This window comes from Macaca thibetana, chromosome 4 (assembly GCF_024542745.1).
Source record: "Macaca thibetana thibetana isolate TM-01 chromosome 4, ASM2454274v1, whole genome shotgun sequence".
NCBI lineage: Eukaryota > Metazoa > Chordata > Mammalia > Primates > Cercopithecidae > Macaca > Macaca thibetana.
Window position 1 is genome coordinate 42,975,122 of NC_065581.1, and position 20,773 is coordinate 42,995,894.

Consider the following 20,773-nt stretch of genomic DNA (forward strand, 5'->3'; position numbering starts at 1 on the left):
TCAGCTCATTGCAACCTCCGTCTCCCAGGTTCAAGCCATCCTCATGTCTCAGCCTCCCCCGAGTAGCTGGAATTACAAGTGCCCGCCACCATGCCTGGCTAATTTTTGTATTTTTGGTTGAGACGGGGTTTCCCCATGTTGACCAAGCTAGTCTCAAACTCCTGACCTCAGGTGATCCACCTGCCTCGGCCTCCCAAAATGCTGGGATTACAGTTGTGAGCCACCATACCCAGCCTTTTGGGAAGATTTTTAACATGTCAGAAAATTCTGTTTCTTTGTTTAAGTATAGATAGGAGAACTGTATAGGTGACACACTTGAACTGATGGTGACAACAAAGAAACATCTCTAGGTGCCTCCTTTGAAAATACTATCTCCATATCATGAAGAGTAGTTACTTTATTGGTTGTTGTTAAAATGTCACCATTGCCATTGTCAATTAAAATATTTTCCGGCCGGGTACAGTGACTCACACCTGTAATCACAGCACTTTGGGAGGCCAAGGTGGGTGGATCATCTGAGGTCAGGAGTTCAAGACCAGCCTGGCCAACATGATGAAACCCCATCTCTACTAAAAATGCAAAAATTAGCTGGGCGTGGTGGCATGTGCCTGTAGTCCCAGCTACTCAGGAGTCTGAGGCAGGAGAATCGCTTGAACCCAGGAGGTGGAGGTTGTAGTGAGCCGAGATTGCGCCACCGCACTCCAGCCTGGGTGACAGAGCAAGACTCTGTCTCCAAAAAATAAAAATAATAAAGTAAAATGTTTTGGCTCATTTCTCATTCTGATCTCAATTGTTTTCATTCCATAACTTGATTGCCAACAAGCTCATAATTAGGAGGAAGAGTGGCAGCCTGCCATTTTCTTGGTCACTTGCACTGTATAGTAAGATCTTCAGCCTCTTTCTTTGAGGGAATCTTTTTGGAACGACGTATCCATATTGTGAGGATTGATTTTTTTTTTTTTTTTTTGAGATGGAGTCTCACTCTCCCAGGCTGGAGTGCAATGGTGCGATCTCGGCTCACTGCAACCTCCACCTCCCGGGTTCAAGTGATTCTCCTGCCTCAGCCTGCCAAGTAGCTGGGACTACAGGCGCACGCCACCACACCCAGCTCATTTTTGTATTTTTAGTGGAGACGGGGTTTCACCATGTTGGCCAGGGTGGGTGAGGATTGATTTAATAAGATGGGATGGTATAATCCATAAATCCGCATAGGCAGCCACTCCCATACTGCAGGAGGTCACATTACACTGATGGAACCTGTGATCCCTGTCAGGGCTTCCCACTCTTTCTTTAGGATGCGTCTCTTAGACCTGAGACCATCTGTCATGGGAGCTGAATGAAGGCCCCAGGACAATCTCTACAGTAAATATTTGTACATTTCTTAATTTTTCTTTTTTTTCTTTTTTTTTTTTTTTTTTGAAGTGGAGTCTCGCTCTGTCACCCAGGCTGGAGTGCAGTGGTGTGATCTTGGCTCACCGCAACCTCTGCCTCCCAAGTTCAAGCGATTCTCCTACCTCAGCCTCCCAAGTAGTTGGGATTACAGGTGCCTGCCACCACGCCTGGCTAATGTTTTTTATTTTTAGTAAAGATAGGGTTTCACCATCTTGGCCAGGCTGGTCTCAAACTCCTGACCTCATGATCCACCCACCTTGGCCTCCCAAAGTGCTAGGATTACAGGTGTGAGCCACCATGCCTGGCCTTAATTTTTAATTAGAAATACATATTAATATAGTTACATTGTTCGTCCGCCTTTCTACTGTGCTTTGGTGATCTTGGCTCTAACTAATGGTATTGAGTCATTTTATTTTATTTCATTTTATTTATTTGTTTTTGAGACAGAGTCTCGCTCCTGTTGCCCAGGCTGGAGTGCAATGATGCAATCTTGGCTCATTGCAACCTCCACCTCCCGGGTTCAAGCCATTCTCCTGCCTTAGCCTCCCAAGTAGCTGGGATTATAGGTGCACACCACCACACCCAGCTAATTTTTGTATTTTTAGTAGAGACAGGGTTTTGTTATGTTGGCCAGGCTGGTCTCGAGCTCCTGACCTCCGGTGATCCACCAGCCTCAGCCTCCCAAAGTGCTGGGATTATAGGCATGAGCCACCGCGCCTGGCCTGGTATTGGGTCATTTTAGAGAATAGGGCATAGCAACAGCAAGCCAGGGAGCTGATGAAAGCAGAATGATACTTCGGCATCACCTCAGTGTCTTTGCTATTCTGTTTGTAGACGTACCGTGAGCCCGTGTCAGACTACCAGGTCCTGCGGGAGAAGGCTGCATCCCAGCGGCGCGATGTGGAGCGGGCACTTACCCGTTTCATGGCCAAACAGGCGAGACTCAGAGTCTTTTCAAAGATGACGTCAGCACATTTCCATGTGAGAGTTGCCCCGCTGTGTGGACCCTGTCTTATTTGAAATACTCACACTATCTTTTCTTTCTCTCAGCATAGTAGGAAGCAACAAATAAGCTTTTGTCCTTCCCTTGGGTACAGCTTGCCCCTCAGATTTCTGGCTCCTTTCCCCAGATCTTAACTGACAGCTCCAGGACAGTAATGGCCTCTGTTGGGATTGGCCGCTTGAGGTCCATTGAGTTACCTTGAGGTGGCCTAGGCCTAGGCATCAGAGTCACTCAGTGGCAGCCCAGGTAGTAGAAGGAACACTGGCATCAGGGGCCAGTTGCCCATCGTGATATTCCCTCATAGGTCCCATCTCATTTAAGTTGGCATCTCGGCACTGTTTGGCCATGTTGACCAAGCTACTTCATTTCCATAGACCTCAGTTTTTACAAATATGAGTGAGGGAGGTTGGTTTAGGCGATTCTTCATTCAGCAAGCTCCTGTGGAATGCCTGCTGTGTGCCTGGCTCTGGAATAACAGCAGCTGCCAGTTATTAAGTGCCAGATACTGTGCCGATCACTTCCCATACATTATCTCATTAAATCCTCTTGTGAGCCTCTGAGTCAGGAACTGATATATCACTACCTTCATAGGAACCCTTCAATGAGGCACAAGAGAAATGAAGTCACTTCCTCAAGGAGCATGGCTAGTAGATAGCATTCAAACCTAGCTCTTACTGCCGGACCCCACATCTGACCCACAGTAAAAAATAATTCTGGAGTTTTTGTGGGTAGATTCTGAAGTCATACTGCCTTAGAATCCCATTCTGCCATTTTTTAAGTTTTTTTTTTTTTTTAAACAGAGTCTTGCTCTGTCACCCAGGCTGGAATGCAGTGGCGCGATCTCTGCTCATTGCAACCTCGGCCTCCCAGGTTCAAACGATTTTTCTGCTTCAAGTAACTGAGACTACAGGCATTAGCCACCAACCCGGCTAATTTTTTGTATTTTTAGTAGAGACGGGGTTTCACCCAGTTGGCCAGGCTGGTCTTGAACTCCTGAGCTCAAGTGATCCACCTACCTCAGCCTCCCAAGGTGCTGGGATTATAGGCATGAGCCACCACACCCAGCCAATTCTAGAGCATTTTCTAACAGTCACATTCTACCATAGAAGTATACACGGAGACTTTTTCTTTTCGTGTTTTGAGACAGGATCTCACTCTGTCACCTAGTCTTGAGTACAGTGGCACAAACACAGCTAACTGCAGCCTGGACCTCCTGGACTCAAGTCTCCCACCTCAGCCTCCCTAGTAGCTGGGACTACAGGCATGCACTATTATACCTGGCTAATTTTATTTTTCCTAGAGACGGGATTTCACCATGTTGCCCAGGCTGGTCTCAAACTCCTGGGCTCAAGCAGTCCTCCTGCCTCAGCCTCCCAAAGTGCTAGGATTATAGGCATGAGCCACCACACCTGGCCTTCTTTCTTTTAATGTTAATTTTAAATCAATTTCTTCCTCTCATCCTCATTGCTTTTTGGAACTCTCATTTACCAGAGTGTCTTACAGCTCAGTGGACATGCATATATGCAGAGTGCTCAAATCCAGCCTTTGGACTTGAGTCCTTCAGGGTGAAGGAATCAATATTCCTGCTCTGGAAATGAAGCTTAGAGGGGTTTAACTGACCTTGGGTGCAAGATCTCAAAACTCACGTGTTGCTAGGATTCTATCTATAGCCCCATTTCAATCTTATCTCAGTTGTACTTGGCAAAAAAGTAGATTCTGAAGTCATACTACCTGAGTTAGAATCCCATTCTGCCATTTTCAGCTTGCTTGGGAAAGTCATTTCACCTCTCTGTGCCTAATCGTACTTAATAGGATGGGAGCAAGGATGAAAGATAACATGAGTAAAGACCATAGGACATTGCCTGGCCTGTTGCGTAAGTACTTGGAGCGAGTTAGCCAGTATTATCTTCTGATGCTGCTCACTGATGTGAGGCTCTCGGACGCTAAGCCAGCTGTGAGGTGTCTGTGACAGTGGACTCATGCCTCTCTTCCAATTCGCCAGTGATTGCTGCCAGACCTTTCACCATCCCCTACCTGACAGCTCTTCTTCCATCTGAACTGGAGATGCAACAGATGGAAGAGACAGATTCCTCGGAGCAGGATGAACAGACAGACACGGAGAACCTTGCTCTTCATATCAGCATGGTGGGTTCCACCTTCTGCCAACCTCAGAGTATCCCCCAAACTATCCCACCCTGCCCTCAGTCTGTCACCCTGGGACCTGGACATGATCGACCTTAGGTCTCTGACTTTATATTAGGGGCCTGCCTGAGGGCTTGTGTGATGATCCAGGTGCAACCTGATCTACTTAGAGACACATCCGTGTCCTGGGGATTCACTCATTCATTCAACAAATACAGTTCCAGGTGCTGGGGAATTAGTAGGAAACCAAATAAACAAAATTCCATGTCCTCATGGGGCTAATGAAAAAATAATAAATGACATAGGAAGTGGGGATGGGAATGGGAGGGATGCAGTATTAGGTAGGGTGACTGAGAAGGGGACATTTGAGTAAAGACCTGAAGGGAACAAGGCATGGGCATGTCTAGGGGTGAAGCCTTTCTAAGCAGCAGGTGCAGCAGGTGCAAAGGCCCTGAGGCGGGAGCTCCCCTGTTGTATTGAAGAACAGCAAGGACATCAGGGTGGCCAGAGTGGCGTGAACAAGAGGGAGAACAGTAGGGGATGAGGTCCGAGAGAGCCCACGGGGAGTCGGACCTTACAGGGTCTTAAAGGTTAGATTAGACACTTTGGCATTTACTCAGTGAGATGGAGCCACTGGAGATGTTGAGCAGAGGAGGGTCAGGATCTGATGTAGGTTTGCTAATAGGGTCAGTCAGGTAGCTGTGCTGAAGATGGGCTATAGAGAGCAGGCAGAAGCAGGGAGACCAGTTAGGATGCTGTCACAGTAAACTGAGAGATGGTAGGAGGAGCAAAAATAAGGAGATGTGGTCACCTAGATTATTTGGTCAGATTCTAGATCACTTTCAGAGCAGAGCCAGTTGACAGAGTAGATATGAGAGAGAGTTAAAGAAAACTGTAAGGTTTTTTTGCCTGAATAATAGGAAAGATGGAATTGCCTTCAGCCAAGATGGGAACAGCCACCGGGTGGAACAGGTGTGTGGGGGAAGTCAGGAGTTGATGTTCGTGTCTTAAATGTAGATGTGTTAAGTTTGAGATGCTTGTTAGACATCAGGTGGTGATGTCTGGTGGAGAGTTGGATATATAAGTTGGAGTTTGAGGAGCAGTTAGGGCAGGAGATGCATATTTGGGAGCCAGCAGTCTGTAGGTCATGTCTAAAACCATGAGCGTGGATGAGCTCTTCCAGGGATGAGTGAGGATAAGAAGAGGAGGCACATTGAGCCCTGGAGCTGCTGCTATGTGTAGAGCTTGAGGAGATGAGAAGAACCAGCATGGAGGTGGGAGGAGATCCGGAAGAGGGCTGTGTCCTGGAGGCCAAGGGAAGTAAGTGTTTCAGGGGGAAAAGAGCAATTAGCTGTGTCCCAAGCTGCAGGTGGCTCCAATGGTAGGAGGACTGAGAATTCAACCATTAGATTTGGCAGTGTGGGTGCCATTTGTGACCTTGATGAGAACCATTTCAGTAAGAATGAGAGCAAAGACCTGGAGTAAATTCAGAGAGAATGGGAGGAGAGAAAGAGGAGTCAGTGAGTATAGACTTGTGCTGTCCTTTACAGCAGCCACTAGCCACATGTGGGTATTTAAATTAATTAAATAAAACTACAAATCGGTTTCTTAATCTCACTAGCCACATTTCAAGTATCTAATAGCCTCACATGGCCAGTGGCTGCTCTACTGGACAGTGCAGATATTGAACATTTCCATTGGCACAGAAAGTCGTGTGGTGTTCCCTGCAGTACAGGGAAGGAGATTGGTGGAGTGGTAACTAAAAAGGGGAAAATGAAGGAATTAAGAGAGGTGTTTTATGTTTTTGTTTTTTAAGATAAAAGAACATGTTTGTGTGCTGCCGGGAATAATCTGGTCAAAAGGGAAAATGGATACAGGAAAAAAAGAAACGTCTGGGAATGATGTTGTTTGGTAGGGGAAAAGGAATGGGCCTGTGACCAAATGGAGGGACTAGCCTTCTTCTGGACATTTCATACCCAGGATAGGAGACGGAACATGTGGGTTCAGAGACAAAGGTGGGCAAGGAGATGTTCTAGTCCTGGCTTGTTTTAGGGAATACTTTCTTTTCTGCTCACCGGTGTGTCACACTCAGCAAGTTAAAGGATAAGAGCCCCCTCTTGTTCCTGCACCCTTGGAGAAAATGCGAAGTACAATTACAGAACCACCAGAAGCTCGAATGCCTTCAAGGCTAATAGGGTTATATAGCCAGTTTACCATATTCAACCATCCTTTAAAATCAGCACTAGCTTGGATGCCTTAGTGGCTGTAGTTGGACTGAGCATCCCTCATGTTCTCTAAGATGAGGTGCACCAAGTGGCAGCCAGCCACTCTGGTTTGCTAGTGGAATATGCCTGTGCCATCTGTATTTGCAGAAGATCTTATTTGCTTAGACACCCTTTTTTTTTTTTTTTTTTTTTTTTTTTTTTTTTCCCAGACAGAGTCTCGCTCTGTCACCCAGGCTGTAGTGCAGTGGCAAGATCTCGGCTCACTGCAACCTCCGCCTCCCGGGTTCAAGCGATTCTTCTGCCTCAGCCTCCTGAGTAGCTGGGATTACAGGCACGCGCCACCATGCCCGGCTAATTTTTGTATTTTTAGTGGAGACAGGGTTTCACCACGTTGGTCAGGCTGGTCTCGAACTCCTGACCTCATGATCCACCCACCTTGGCCTCCCAAAGTGCTGGGATTAGAGGCATAAGCCACCACGCCCGGCCTGGACATACTTTTTTTTTTTTCTCCTAAATGTTGAATTATTCCTTTCAGAATTAGGGCTGGGAGCCCATGGCTTTAAATAAAGCAGAGGAAATTGTTATTGTATAGCTTCTGTTAATTTGGGCTGAGATACGGTGATTGGGTCATGGACTAAGTTGAGGTTCACCTTATGAGAAAGGAGTCATGTAAACATCATACCTTTGTAAGTACAATATAGTTGAAGGGCCTGGACATGCATTCACTGACAGTCCTGTAGTGATGTGAGGTCATGGTGGTAATTGAACCTAAAGAATATCAGCGACTGCCTGAGGACTCTTGAATACCACGAGGCCAAGCCAGGGTTGCAGAGAGCAGGGGTGTAGGAAGGCCTGAGTCTTAGAGTCAAACTTGCCTAGCTTTAAATCCAGACTGTGCTGCTTGCCACGTGTGTGACTGTGATTGCGTTACTTAACACCTTAGTCTATTTCCTTGTAAGTAGAAACAGGAACACCTACCTCAAGGGACAGGGGGAGCTTGAGGTAGAGCTGGTATCTATCAGGTGCCTGGCACGTGGCAGCTCCTGGCACACACTGCTCCCTCCCCTGCTTTTTTAGGCTATATAACCTAAAAATGAAATAAAATGACTTCAAGACAAAGATTCTAGCGACAATTTACTAGTCAGTTGGACCTAATGTTTTTTTGTTAGACTAGGAAATACAATCATATGTTTCAAAATGCAGTGTGTGCAAAAAGATGTATGGTGACAATCCCTCCCATCCTGTTCCCTGTCACCCACTTTCCCTCCCACAGGGCAACTGTCTCACCAGCCTCTTGTGTATCCTTCTAGAGACTTTTGTTTTTTAATTGTTATTTTGAACTGAAACAGCAGATAACAAACTGTTCTCTTCTTGCTTTCTCCCTGGCTGTATCTTGGTCATTCCACAACTATAAGGGAGGAGCTGCATCGTTCCTCACAGCTGCTTTATCTTCCATTGTATGGCTGTAACCATTTAATTTATCTAGTCCCTCATGACCACTTAGGTTGTTTTCTGTGTTTAGCATTTATAGACATTGTTATAGCGAAGTAAATAACTGGTATTTTAAATTATTCTTTTATCTCTTGATGACAGTGGACCTCTCAAGGTCTGTTGTTAGGCAGCACGTTATTTAACCTGGTTCTAGTTTCTCCATGTACTTGAACATAAAGGAGCTATTCATTTTAAATTCATGTATAATAGAGTCTTTTCTCACACATTTGAACCGGCTGCTTTCTGCAGCCGATCCAGATATCTAAACTTTTACTCTCTTATGAAAAATGTACCAGTCACTCACTCAACCAGTGTTTGTTTAGCACCTAGTATGTGCCAGATACTATTCTGGCCGCTTGGGATAAAGCAGTGAGAAAAACAAAGAAAACCTCTGCCTTTTAGGAACATATGTTTGGCTGTGGGAGAATGACAGTAAACATAATATATGAATAAATCATTGCATAGTATATCAGAAATGAAAGTGCTGTGCTGGGAAAAACAGTAGGGGAAGATCTGGGGTGAGGAGGAGTCTTCAGTTTTTTTTGTTTGTTTGTTTGTTTGTTTTTTTGAGACTGAGTCTGGCTCTGTCGCCCAGGCTGGAGTGCAGTGGCCGGATCTCAGCTCACTGCAAGCTCCGCCTCCCGGGTTTACGCCATTCTCCTGCCTCAGCCTCCGGAGTAGCTGGGACCACAGGCGCCCGCCACCTCGCCCGGCTAGTTTTTTGTATTTTTTAGTAGAGACGGGGTTTCACCGTGTTAGCCAGGATGGTCTCGATCTCCTGACCTTGTGATCCGCCCGTCTCGGCCTCCCAAAGTGCTGGGATTACAGGCTTGAGCCACCGCGCCCGGCCGAGTCTTCAGTTTTAAGTGGGGTGCTCGGAGTAGGCATTACCGAGAAGAGGATATGTGAGCAGGGGCTTGAACTGGGTGAGGGAGTGAGCCATGCGGATATCTGGGGAAGAGTACTCTGGCAGAGGGAATGGGCAGTGCAAAGGCCCTGTGGAATAGTGAGTGGCTTGTGGATTGGGTAGGGCCTTGCAGGCTGTTTTAAGAACTGACTTTTAACTAAGTGAGATGGGAGTTGTGGGAGGGTGTGGAGCAGAGGAGGGACATTTCTGAGCTTCTTAAAGCATCACTCTGATGGCTCGGTGAGAACGGACTGGAGAGATCAGTCAGGAAGCTGTTGCTATAGCCTAGGTGAGAGGCAGTGGTGGGCCCAAGCAGAGTGGTTGCCACAGAGGTGGTGGAAGTGGTCAGTACCTGCCTGAATTTTGAAGGTAAGTCCAAAAGGCTGTGCTAACAGATTGGGGGTAGGATGTCAGAGAAAGAAAAGAAGTGTGCCAGATGTGGTGGTGCATGCCTGTAGTCCTAGTCACTCGGGAAGCTGAGGCAGGAAGATTGAGCCCAGAAATTTGAGTCCAGTTTTGGGCAACGTAGTGAGACCCTATTTAAAAATAAAAGAAAGAAAACAAGCAAGAATGACCACAGAGTTTGTGACTTGAGCCATTAGAGGGATGGAGTTGCCATCACCTGTGATGGGAGGGACTAAAAAGCGCCGTTTACTCACAGGGGAAGGTCCCCAATTCAGACTTAGGTGCCTGAAGTCCAAGCTGCCTGTCTGACACCCCAGTGGAAATGCTGAGTGAGCTGCTGGCTGCATGAGTCTGGAAGTCGGCAGAGGTGAGGGCTGGCAGTGTACTCCAGGGAACAGTTGGCATGGAGATGGCACGGAGAGCTGGGAGACCGGATGCAATCACCACAGAGGGTTTAGGGCTTGCTAGAGCTCAGAGGCAATTCAGGGAGCGCCTGATAGACCATTCTGCTCTCACCTTTTTAACAAATCTCTGGGTCAGTTTGACACTTTGCTTTTTTGTTTTTTTTTGAGATGGAGTCCTGCTGTGTTGTCTAGGCTGGAATGCAGTGGCACGATCTCAGCTCTCTGCAACCTCCAACTCCCGGGTTCAAGAGACTATCTTGCCTCAGCCTCCCGAGTAGCTAGGATTATAGGCACCTACCACCATACCCAGCTAATTTTTTTTGTATTTTTAGTAGAGGCGGGGTTTCACCATGTTGGCCAGGCTGGTCTCGAACTCCTGACCTCAGGTGATCCACCCGCCTCGGCCTCCCAAAGTGTTGGATTACAGGCATGAGCCACCCCGCCTGGCCTACTTTTTTTACTGACTCCCCCACCCCTAACCGTCTCAATGCTGTGTATCGCTGAAGGGGACATTTCTGTGAGGTCTGCTTGGGAGAAGGAAGCCTGTCATCCTGCGCTCATGAGCCATGGTGAGCCGAAGGGAGGGAGCCTCTGGACCCACCAGCAGTGTCTTGAAGCTGTCATTTTCAGCACCTCTAACAGTGTCACCTCTATCTGTATCTCAGAAAACACTGAAGGCACGGTTGAAATGAACTTCCATTAACTTTGAAGATAGGCTGTCTACTGTAGAGAAATGATAGGGTGGACAGAGTGGGGAGATACTACTCTGTTGCGCCATTAGGAACTTCAGAAAGGTTGGATGCCAAATACCCGAGGGAGTTCTGGTTATGGGCAGACCTTTTTTTCCGGCACCTGGTCTGGCCTGAACTAGGTTGGTCCTGCAGCACTTGCTTTCAAGAGTTTCCAGAAGGCCCCAGTGGCTCTAGGTCACCTTGTGGTCCCACTGGATTGGGTGCTGGAGAGGGAAAGTACATAGGCCCTGATACTGGGCCAATGGAACTGGGTCTTTGAAGAGAACAATTGGTAGGACAGAGAGAGGGCATGTGCCGCAGGGAAACCTAGACGTGATCTGGTTTCTTCCGGCTCATTAAACCTGAGACTGGTGTCCATGCCCTAGGCCAGCTGTCCTGTCGGGGGAACCTGCTGTTGATTTCATGCCGTCTGGTCACGGCGCCCTCTGTTTTGACAGCAGCCTCTCCTGCTTGAGGTCAGTGAGGGCCTCTTTGGCCTCAAGTTGCAGAACAGGAAGAGGAAGCTCAGTGACTTCTTCCCCGTGGAAGAACTTCTTCCCCTTGGCCCATCACCAGGGGGCGCACCCCACCAAACATGGAAAACAGAGGAGCCTGTGAATAAAGAAAGGAGAACTGACTGATCATACTCCCAGAACAGTTTTTAAAATGTCAGCATATTACCTTTTTTTCTGTGTCTATACACAACTGTGACTTTTTAAGAATTTTGATCATACTGATTACATGTGAACTTACAAACTTTTCTGAAAAACCACATTTTTCTCAAAAAATGAACAGTAAAAAACCCTGCCTCAGAGTTCAAGACCAGCCCGGCCAACTGGTAAAACCCCGTCTCTACTAAAAACACAAAAATTAGCCGGGTGTCATGGCACATGCCTGCAATCCCAGCTACTTGGGAGGCTGAGGCAGGAGAATTGCTTGAATCCGGGAGACGGAGGCTGCAGTGAGCTGAGATTGCACCATTGCACTCCAACCTGGGTGACACAGGGAGACTCCGTCTCAAACAAACCCTGCCTCATGGGTTGCAGATAGGCATTACCAATGATGTGCATGTGCTGTACCTGCAGACTCTGCTTCCCTTAGTGGAACCCTCAGGGCTCTAGAGGTTTCTGGCCTATGCTGGGATGTGATCGTTGGGACCATGTTACAAGTACCAGAAATGTGAGAATTTGAGGAGGAAATCTGTTCTGACTTAGGCTAGCTTGGCCAGGAGATACCCTATGCAAATGATGTGTTCTGATCCTGTATCTCCCAGTCCTGCTGGGCATCCTCTCTGGGGCATCTGAGTTTGATTCCTGTCCCTCTCAGGTCTCTGTTCTTTCTAACCCCTGTCCCTGCCTTCTCCAGAGGTTCAAGACTCTCGACTCTGTTGTGTGCTCTTCTAGGTCAAGGCTGTTAGTCTTGCCTTCCCTTCATAGCCAGCCCCTGCCTGGGCCTCACTTCATCAGGTGCAAAGACACGAACATTGGAAAGAAGGTGCTTCCCAGGTTCTAATTTCTCTGTTAGAGGATGCTAATGGTCATTCCAATTATGGGCATGATCTCTTTCCTTATGCTGTTGGTGTTGTGCTTTATTTTGGCTTTTGCTCAAAGGAGGATTCTGGAGCCGAGAAGGAGAACACCTCTGTGTTGCAGCAGAACCCCTCCTTGTCGGGAAGCCGGAATGGGGAGGAGAACATCATCGATAACCCTTATCTGCGGCCCGTGAAGAAGCCCAAGATCCGCAGGAAGAAGTGAGTCGGAGGCTGGGGTCCAGAGAGCCTTCATTGTCCCACCGAGGTGGTCTTCTCTGCTCCTTGGTAGAAAAGAGTCTCCTCAGTGGGGCTGAGCCTTGGGGAGAGCCACTTTGGTGAGAGGGAATAGTCTCCCTTTTCCTGTCTTACTTGGCTCCCGTACACAGCTCTCGTTCCTTAGTGGTTGAGTGTCCTGCAGTCTAGGGACCAACCCTCACAGCACTGGAGCTGTTTTCCCCTAGAAGGAGAGCAGACAGGGCCCCCACCAGGAGGCTCCATGGTTCCTCTTCTTTCTAGGTCCCTCTCCTGAGCTGAGAAGGAAAACTGGCTTGTACGGGGGCGCAGATTCCACCCTCCCAGGGAGTTAAAGCCACTCAAGGGAAGAAAAGAGGGTGACCTCCTCATGGCCGAGCCAAGGCTGCAGGGTGTGATCGGACATGATTTTCATGGCAAACCGTCTATTAAGATGACCTATTTTCACTGGATGTTTGGGTTGAGGAAGATATGAACAGAATAATGAGATTTTTTTTTTTTTTTTTTTTTTTTTTTTTTTTTTTGATGGAATCTCACTCTGTCTCCCAGGCTGGAATGCAGTGGCACGATCTCAGCTAACTGCAGTCTCTGCCTCTCTGGTCTAAGCGATTCTCCTGCCTCGGCCTCCCATGGTAGCTGGGACTAGAGGCAAGCGCCACCATGCTGGCTAATTTTTGTATTTTTAGTAGAGATGGGGTTTCGCCATGTTGGCCAGGCTGGTCTTGAACTCCTGACCTCAAGTGATCCACTTGCTTTGGCCTCCCAAAGTGCTGAGATTACAGGTCTGAGCTACCATGCCCAGCTAATTTTTGTATTTTTAGTAGAGATAAGGTTTAGCCATGTTGGCCAGGCTGGTCTTGAACTCCTGACCTCAAGTGATCCACCTGCCTTGGCCTCCCAAAGTGCTGGGATTACAGGTGTGAGCCACCGTGCCCTGCCAGAGACTTTCTTAATCAACCAGGCCATGTGGTGGGGCATAGCAGCAGCCAGTGACTTCGTTCGTTATCACAGGATTTGATTCCTTTGAAACTCAGGAGACCAGGGAAGGTGACAGGAAAGAAAGGGCTCTTTGCTGCTGTGCTTATTACAAAGAAGACTGTCCAGCGTGTTCAGGATATCTGGATCCCTCTTATTGACTCACGATTTGTGGCACCACTTTCTCATCCCAGAACTTCATTCTTATTTCTCTCCTCATCTGGCCTCCAAGTGTTCCATTGAGCTGATGGAAAGTGACTTTGTACTCCCTCAACATGTTGGAAACAGGAGGCCACACAGCACAGCTTTGATCGGGGCGGGCAGGAGTCATGAGTCTTGAGCACATACGTCACTGTGAAGGAGGACGACATGTCAGGGCTGCACCTCTCCTCCCGTCGGCATTTGACGAAAGCTCCCTGAAGTGGGGCAGCACTCTCCTCTGGAGAGATTTACCATTTATTGCTCCTCTGAGGAATGTGTGCTTGGGAACTGCCAAGTCTTGCCCCTTCTGGAAGAGGATGTTTTCTCTGACAAGAGCCTAGAGCGTCGGCTGTATTGTTCTGGGACTTGATAGAGGAGCCATGGGGTTTAAACACTAGGAAAGAGGGGCCGGGTGCAGTGGCTCATGTCTGTAATCCCAGCACTTTGGGAGGCAAAGGCAGGCGGATCACCTGAGGTCAGGAGTTCGAGACCAGCCTGGCCAACATAGTGAAATTCCATCTCTACTAAAAATACAAAAATTAGCTGGGTGTGGTAGCTCACGCCTGTAATCCCAGCTACTCAGGAGGCTGAGGCAGGAGAATCACTTGAACCTGGGAGGCGGAGGTTACAGTGAGCTGAGATTGTGCCACTGTACTCCAGCCTGGGTGACAGAGCGAGACTCCATTTCAAAAAAATAAAAAATATATAAAGTAAACAATAGGAAAGGATTTGGTGGGGTGAGGGTGCGGTGTTGAGGGCTGGGCCTCATCTCGTATTCTGAAAGCTGAGAAACATGGCTGGTCAGCTGGAAGGCTAGTGGATAGGCAGGAGTGAGCCAAGCTGAGGCGTTCTCCAAGAAGCAGGTCTGAGTCTCTCCAACCACTTTGTATCCTGTGGGGAGAACAACTTCATTCTTAATGTTCTCTACAAACCAGAAAACAAGTTTTTAAGGAGGATGCTGGGCATGCTGATATCTTTTCTGGTTTCCTAAGGAAGAGCTTTTAAAACCAAATCCAAGGAAGAAAAATGCAACGACACGTGGAAGTGAACACTGGATGAATAAGCTGTTTCCCAAGTTAGAATCCTAACGTCCATATTTAACTTCACTTACTCCTCTTTGGCTTCCACAGTTCAACTCCTTTTATTTTTTTTTTTTTATTTTTTTTTTTTTTTTTGAGACGGAGTCTCACGCTGTTGCCCAGGCTGGAGTGCAGTGGCGCGATCTCGGCTCACTGCAAGCTCCGCCTCCTCGGTTCACGCCATTCTCCTGCCTCAGCCTCCTGAGTAGCTGGGACTACAGGCGCCCGCCACCGCGCCCGGCTAATTTTTTTTTTTGTATTTTTAGTAGAGACGGGGTTTCACTGTGGTCTCGATCTCCTGACCTTGTGATCCGCCCGCCTCGGCCTCCCAAAGTGCTGGGATTACAGGCTTGAGCCACCGCGCCCGGCCTTCTCCTTTTATTTTGAGATAGGGTCTTGCTGTGTCAACCCGGCTGGAGTGTAGTGGCGCTACCTCGACTCACTGCACCCTCCACTCCCCAGGTTCAAGCAATTCGCATACCTCTGCCTCCAGAGTAGCTGGGATTACAGGTGCCTGCACCACGCTTGGCTAATTTTGTGTGTGTGTGTATTTTTAGTAGACATAGGATTTTGCTATGTTGCCCAGGCTGGTCTTGAACTCCTGGGCTCAAGTGATCCGCCCGCCTTGGCCTCCCAAAGGGTCAGGATTACAGGCATGAGCCACAGTGCCCAGCCCATCTCTTAATCTTCCATTCCCTTGGTGAATGGGAACTTGAAAAACTTGGGGACTTCACAGCAGGCTCCGTGTTCTTCTGGCCTCACTGTACTGTAAGGAAAGAGCTGCTTGTCAGGAACTGAAGACGGGACGCTAGTAAAAAAAAAAATCTGGAGTCCCCAACTGGACTAAATAGGAGTTTTCCAGGTTTGTAGTAACCTGAAACTCTCCTAGATCAAAGCAGTTAGACTGGCCTATGTGGCCTTCTCAGGGTTTGTGATTCAGTTCTTAGCGATTCTTGGCCTGATGAGTTTATAAACACAGCCCCACATTCAAGCCGTGGCCAATCCCAGCTTGCTGTTCTCACTGCTCTTGGGAGGCGTCGTCCCAGTCAGTGTTTCTACAGTTTCCATTTGTTGTTATTATCCAAAGTAAGCGCCTGTTGAATGCAGTTGTGCTGAGTTATAGGTGGGATTTGGAAAAGGGCTGCTATTTCTGCTGTTGAGATTTCAGAGGCTATACTCTTTTTTTTTTTTGAGACTGCGTCTTATTCTTTTTTTTTTTTTTTTTTGAGACGGCGTCTCGCTCTTATCACCCAGACCGGAGTGCAATGGCGTGATCTCAGCTCACTGCAACCTCCACCTCCTGGGTTCAAGGGATTCTCCTGCCTCAGCCCGGGATTACAGGCGCCTACCACAACTCTTGGCTAATTTTTTTTTTTATTTTTGGTGGAGATGGGGTTTCACCAGGTTGGCCAGGGTGGTCTCGAACACCTGACCTCAGGTGATCCACCCACCTCAGCCTCCCAGTGTGGGTAGGATTACAGGCATGAGCCACCGCGCCTGGCCTCAGAGGCTATACTCTTAAAATTTTGTTCTGAGGGGAGACAGGGAAAGGGTTAGACAACTTGAAACATTGACCTGCCTGTTGGTTGTATAAAAATGCATAATTCTCAATGTGTATTTATAAATTTCTATTTTTTATAACTTTATGGGACTTCTTAGAGGCAAAAAGTAGTAAACATGCAGATTAAAAATGTTTATGAAAATCTCAATAAAAATTCATAATAAAAACTTTGTAAATAAATAGAATTGTAAGCTTTGAACTTAATTTGTGTTCAAAAGTTAACAGCGATGTGGACAAATATGTCAGGCTTAGCCCTTGTGTTGGCCTAAGCACACCTGGGAACTTAGTAAAACTTTTATTTTGGAAATTTTCAAATACAAAATTAGCAAAATACATGAACCCCTGTATATGCCTCTCCAAGCTTCCACACTTATCAATAGCTTGTTGATTCTGTTTCACCTGTTTCTCCCACTTTTTGTCCTTTATTTTCTTTCCTCCTGGAGTATTTTGTGTGTGTGTGTGTGTGTGTGTGTGTGTGTGTGTGTGTCAGAGTTTCGCTCTTGTTGCCCAGGTTGGAGTGCAATAGTGCAATCTTGGCTCGCTGCAACCTCCGCCTCCTGGGTTCAAATGATTCTCCTGCCTCAGCTTCCTGAGTAGCTGGGATTACAGGTGCTTACCACCATACCTGGCTAATTTTTTATATTTTTATTAGAGATGGGGTTTCACCATGTTGGCCAGACTGGTCTCCAACTCCTGACCTCAGGAGATCCACCCACCTCAGCCTCCTAAAGTGTTGAGGTTATAGGCGTGAGCCACGGCGCCCAGCTCTTGTGGAGTATTTTTAAATGCAAACCCCAGACCTGTGTCATTTAATCTGTACATGTGTCTGTCTGTATCTCTGATTGATCTTTCTTTAAATTTTAATTTTGGAATAATAGATTCACAAGATGTTGCAAAAAATGTTCAGAGAGATCCTATGTACCCATCACCCACTTTCTCCCAGTGGTAGCATCTTGCATAACTGTGGTGCAATATCAAAACCCTTGCATTCAGTTTCAGTGTACAATGTGGATTGTATATTAGTACAATCCATGGAGCTTATTTAGTTTTCACCATGTGCATGTGTGTGTGTTATGTGTGTATTCTGTGCAGTGTCATCATGTAGATTTGTGTAACCACCACCACACAAATGGTGAAGACACAGAGCCATTGAATCAGTACGGTTCTCCCTCATGCTGTCTCTTCACAACTACATCCACCTCTCTGCTCTTCCACATCTCTCCTGGCAGCCACTACTCTGTTCTCCATCTCTCATGTTACTGAAAGAATGTGATAAATTGAATCATAAAGTATGTGACTTTTTTCTTTTTCTTTTTGAGACGGAGTCTTGCTCTGTCGCCCAGGCTGGATGGAGTGCGGTGGCGTGATCCCGGCTCACTGCAACCTCCGCCTCCCAGGTTCAAGATATTCTCCTGCCTCAGCCTCCCGAGTAGCTGGGATTACAGGCATGCGCCACCACACTCAGCTAATTTTTGTATTTTTAGTAGAGATGGGGTTTCACCATGTTGCCAGACTGGTCTCCAACTCCTGACCTCAAGTGATCCACCCACCTCAGCCTCCCTAAGTGCTGGGATTACAGGCATGAGCCACCGCACCTGGCCAAGTATGAGACTTTTTGATGTTGGCTTTTTCAGTTCTGCATAATTCACTTGAGGTGCATCTAGGTGGTTGTGTGTATCAATAGTTCCTTTCTTTTTATTGCTGAGTAGCATGGAGGCACCATACTTTAACACGGTTTCTTTAATCATTCACACATTGAGAGACATCTGGGCTGTCCAATTTGGGGCTACTCTGAATAAAGCTGCTATAACACTTGTGTACAGGTTTTTTGTGTGAACAAAAGTTTTAGTTTCTCTGTAATAAATACCTAAGAATGCAATTGCTGGGTCCTATGGTAACTGCATGTTTAATTTTGTGAGAAACTGACAAAACTATTTTCCAGAGCTGGTGTACCATATATATATATGTGTGTGTATATATATATATATTTATTTATATTTAAGACAGCCTTGCTCTGTTGCCAGGCTTGAGTACAGTGGTGCAGTCTACTGCAACCTCCACCTCCCGGTTCAAGTGATTCTCCTGCCTCAACCTCCCAAGTAGCTGGGACTGCAGGTGCATGCCACCGCGCCCAGCTAATTTTTGTATTTTTAGTAGAGGCGGGGTTTCACCATGTTGTCCAGGGTGGTCTCGAACTCCTGACCTTGAATGATCCACCCACCTCAGCCTCCCAGAGTGATGGGGTTATAGGCATGAGCCACTGTGCCCAGCCGGCTGTACCATTTTTTTTTTCTCGCTAGCAGTGTGTGAGTGATCCAGTGTGTCTCTACATCCTTGCAAGCATTCAGGATTATTTTTTATTTTAGCCATTCTGATGGGTGTGTTGTAATATATTAATTTGCATTTCCTTAACGTCTAACTCTCCCTCCGCATCACAGCCCCAGTTCTGGCTTTGAAGTGAGGATTCTCGGCAAGCCCCTTTCCTCTGTTTCTGACCAGGAGGAGTTAAATGGTGATTGGCGGGGTTATTCTGAGAGACCAGTAGCAACACTGGCTGGCTTTCAGGGAAACAAGTGTGAAAGATGTACCTGAGTGGGGCCAGGCGCGGTGGCTCACACCTGTAATCCCAACACTTTGAGAGGCCGAGGCGGGTAGATCATGAGGTCAGGAATTCAAGATCAGCCTGACTAACATGGGGAAACACCATTTCTACTAAAACTATAAAAATTAGCTGGGCAGGCCGGGCGCGGTGGCTCAAGCCTGTAATCCCAGCACTTTGGGAGGCCGAGACGGGCGGATCACGAGGTCAGGAGATCGACACCATCCTGGCGAACATGGTGAAACCCCATCTCTACTAAAAAGTACAAAAAAACTAGCTGGGCGAGGTGGCGGGCGCCTGTAGTCCCAGCTACTCGGGAGGCTGAGGCAGGAGAATGGCGTAAACCCGGGAGGCGGAGCTTGCAGTGAGCTGAGATCCAGCCACTGCACTCCAGCCTGGGCGACAGAGCGAGACTCCGTCTCAAAAAAAAAAAAAAAAAAAAATTAGCTGGGCATGGTGGCGGGCACCTGTAATCCCCAGCTACTCGGGAGGCTGAGGCAGATAATTGCTTGAACCCGATAGGCAGAGGTTGCAGTGAGCCAAGATGGCACCACTGCACTCCAGCCTGGGCGACAGAGCGAGACGTCGTCTCAAAAAAAAAAAAAGAAAAAAGATGAACCTGAGCTTTGTTTTTCTGGCATCTTGAAGTCTCTCTACTTCTATTCATGTGGCTCAGTAAAATAAGGCTTGGTGACATTTGTATGCATTGTCCACCACTTAACCACTTGTGGATCTGGGGCAAATCACTAAACTTCCAAATCAGTTTCTACAGAAGGGGATCATTAGGATACCTTGTTGAGGGGATTTCATGGAATGTCTTTATCATTAAAATAAAGTATGGCCATACTTTATACATGAGTGTTATTCCATTACCAGACCTTTCTTTTCTTTCCGTTGCTTTTAAAATTATAAAAGCGGCTGGGCTCAGTGGCTCACGCCTGTAATCCCAGCACTTTGGGAGGCTGAGGCAGGTGGATCACCTGAGGTTGGGAGTTCAAGACCAGCCTGACCAACATGAAGAAACCCCACATCTACTGAAAATACAAAATTAGCCGGGTGTGGTGGCCCATGCCTGTAGTCCCAGCTACTTGGGAGGCTGAGGCAGGAGAATTGCTTGAACCTGGGCGGTGGAGGTTGTGGCGAGTCGAGATTGCGCCATTGCACTCCAGCCTGGGCAACAAGAGTGAAACACCATCTCAAAAAATAAATAAAATTATAAAAGCTTGCTTGTCTCTTGACAATATGAAAAAATATATGTAAAAGCGAATACTAATTGAGAACTGAACTCTTGTCAGTCACTGTTCTAAGTGTTTTACACATATGGACTCATTTGATCCTCACAGTTACCCTGAAAGCAAATGTTTTGACCATTCATGTTTGCAGTCAAGGACATGGAGGCCTGGAGAGGTCGGTAACAAGTCAGTCCACCTGGCCGCTGAGTAGGCCAGCTGTAGTCTGCACCCAGGCATTCTGCTCCAGAGCTGACTGGCACTCTTTCCTCACAACTGTTCGTGTTCTGAGGCTTAGTGGCACTGAGCACTGCTGTGTGCAAGGCGATTCCCACCACCCACCCGTGCATTCACCTGGCCTGTGAGTGGGAGGAGAAAGGGAGCTAGAAATGGAACCAGTTAAGACGGGTGATGTGGCTGGGCACGGTGGCTCATGCCTGTAATCCTCGCACTTTGGGAGGCCAAGGCAGGTGGATCACGAAGTCAGGAGTTGGGGACCAGCCTGGCCAACATGGTGGAACCCTGTCTCTACTAAAAATACAAAAATTAGCCAGGCATGGTGGTGCACGCCTGTAGTCCCAGCTACTTGGGAGACTGAGGCAGGAGAATCGCTTGAACCCGGGAGGTGGAGGTTGCAGTGAGCCAA

At 47.4% G+C, this 20,773-nt stretch overlaps 2 protein-coding genes across 2 annotated transcripts in view; one reads left to right on the plus strand and one right to left on the minus strand.

Moving 5' to 3' along the window:
• The window catches only part of CCND3 (cyclin D3), a 230,009-nt gene that overhangs the window by 144,075 nt on the left and 65,161 nt on the right, over positions 1–20,773 (minus strand). The gene's annotated exons all lie outside the window — the stretch shown is intronic.
• TAF8 (TATA-box binding protein associated factor 8) overlaps positions 1–20,773 on the plus strand; it is a 43,897-nt gene that overhangs the window by 16,222 nt on the left and 6,902 nt on the right. Inside the window, 4 exon segments of the mRNA XM_050789483.1 lie at positions 2,227–2,320; positions 2,323–2,373; positions 4,398–4,540; positions 12,311–12,450. Of these exon segments, the coding sequence (XP_050645440.1) occupies positions 2,227–2,320; positions 2,323–2,373; positions 4,398–4,540; positions 12,311–12,450 (428 nt within the window).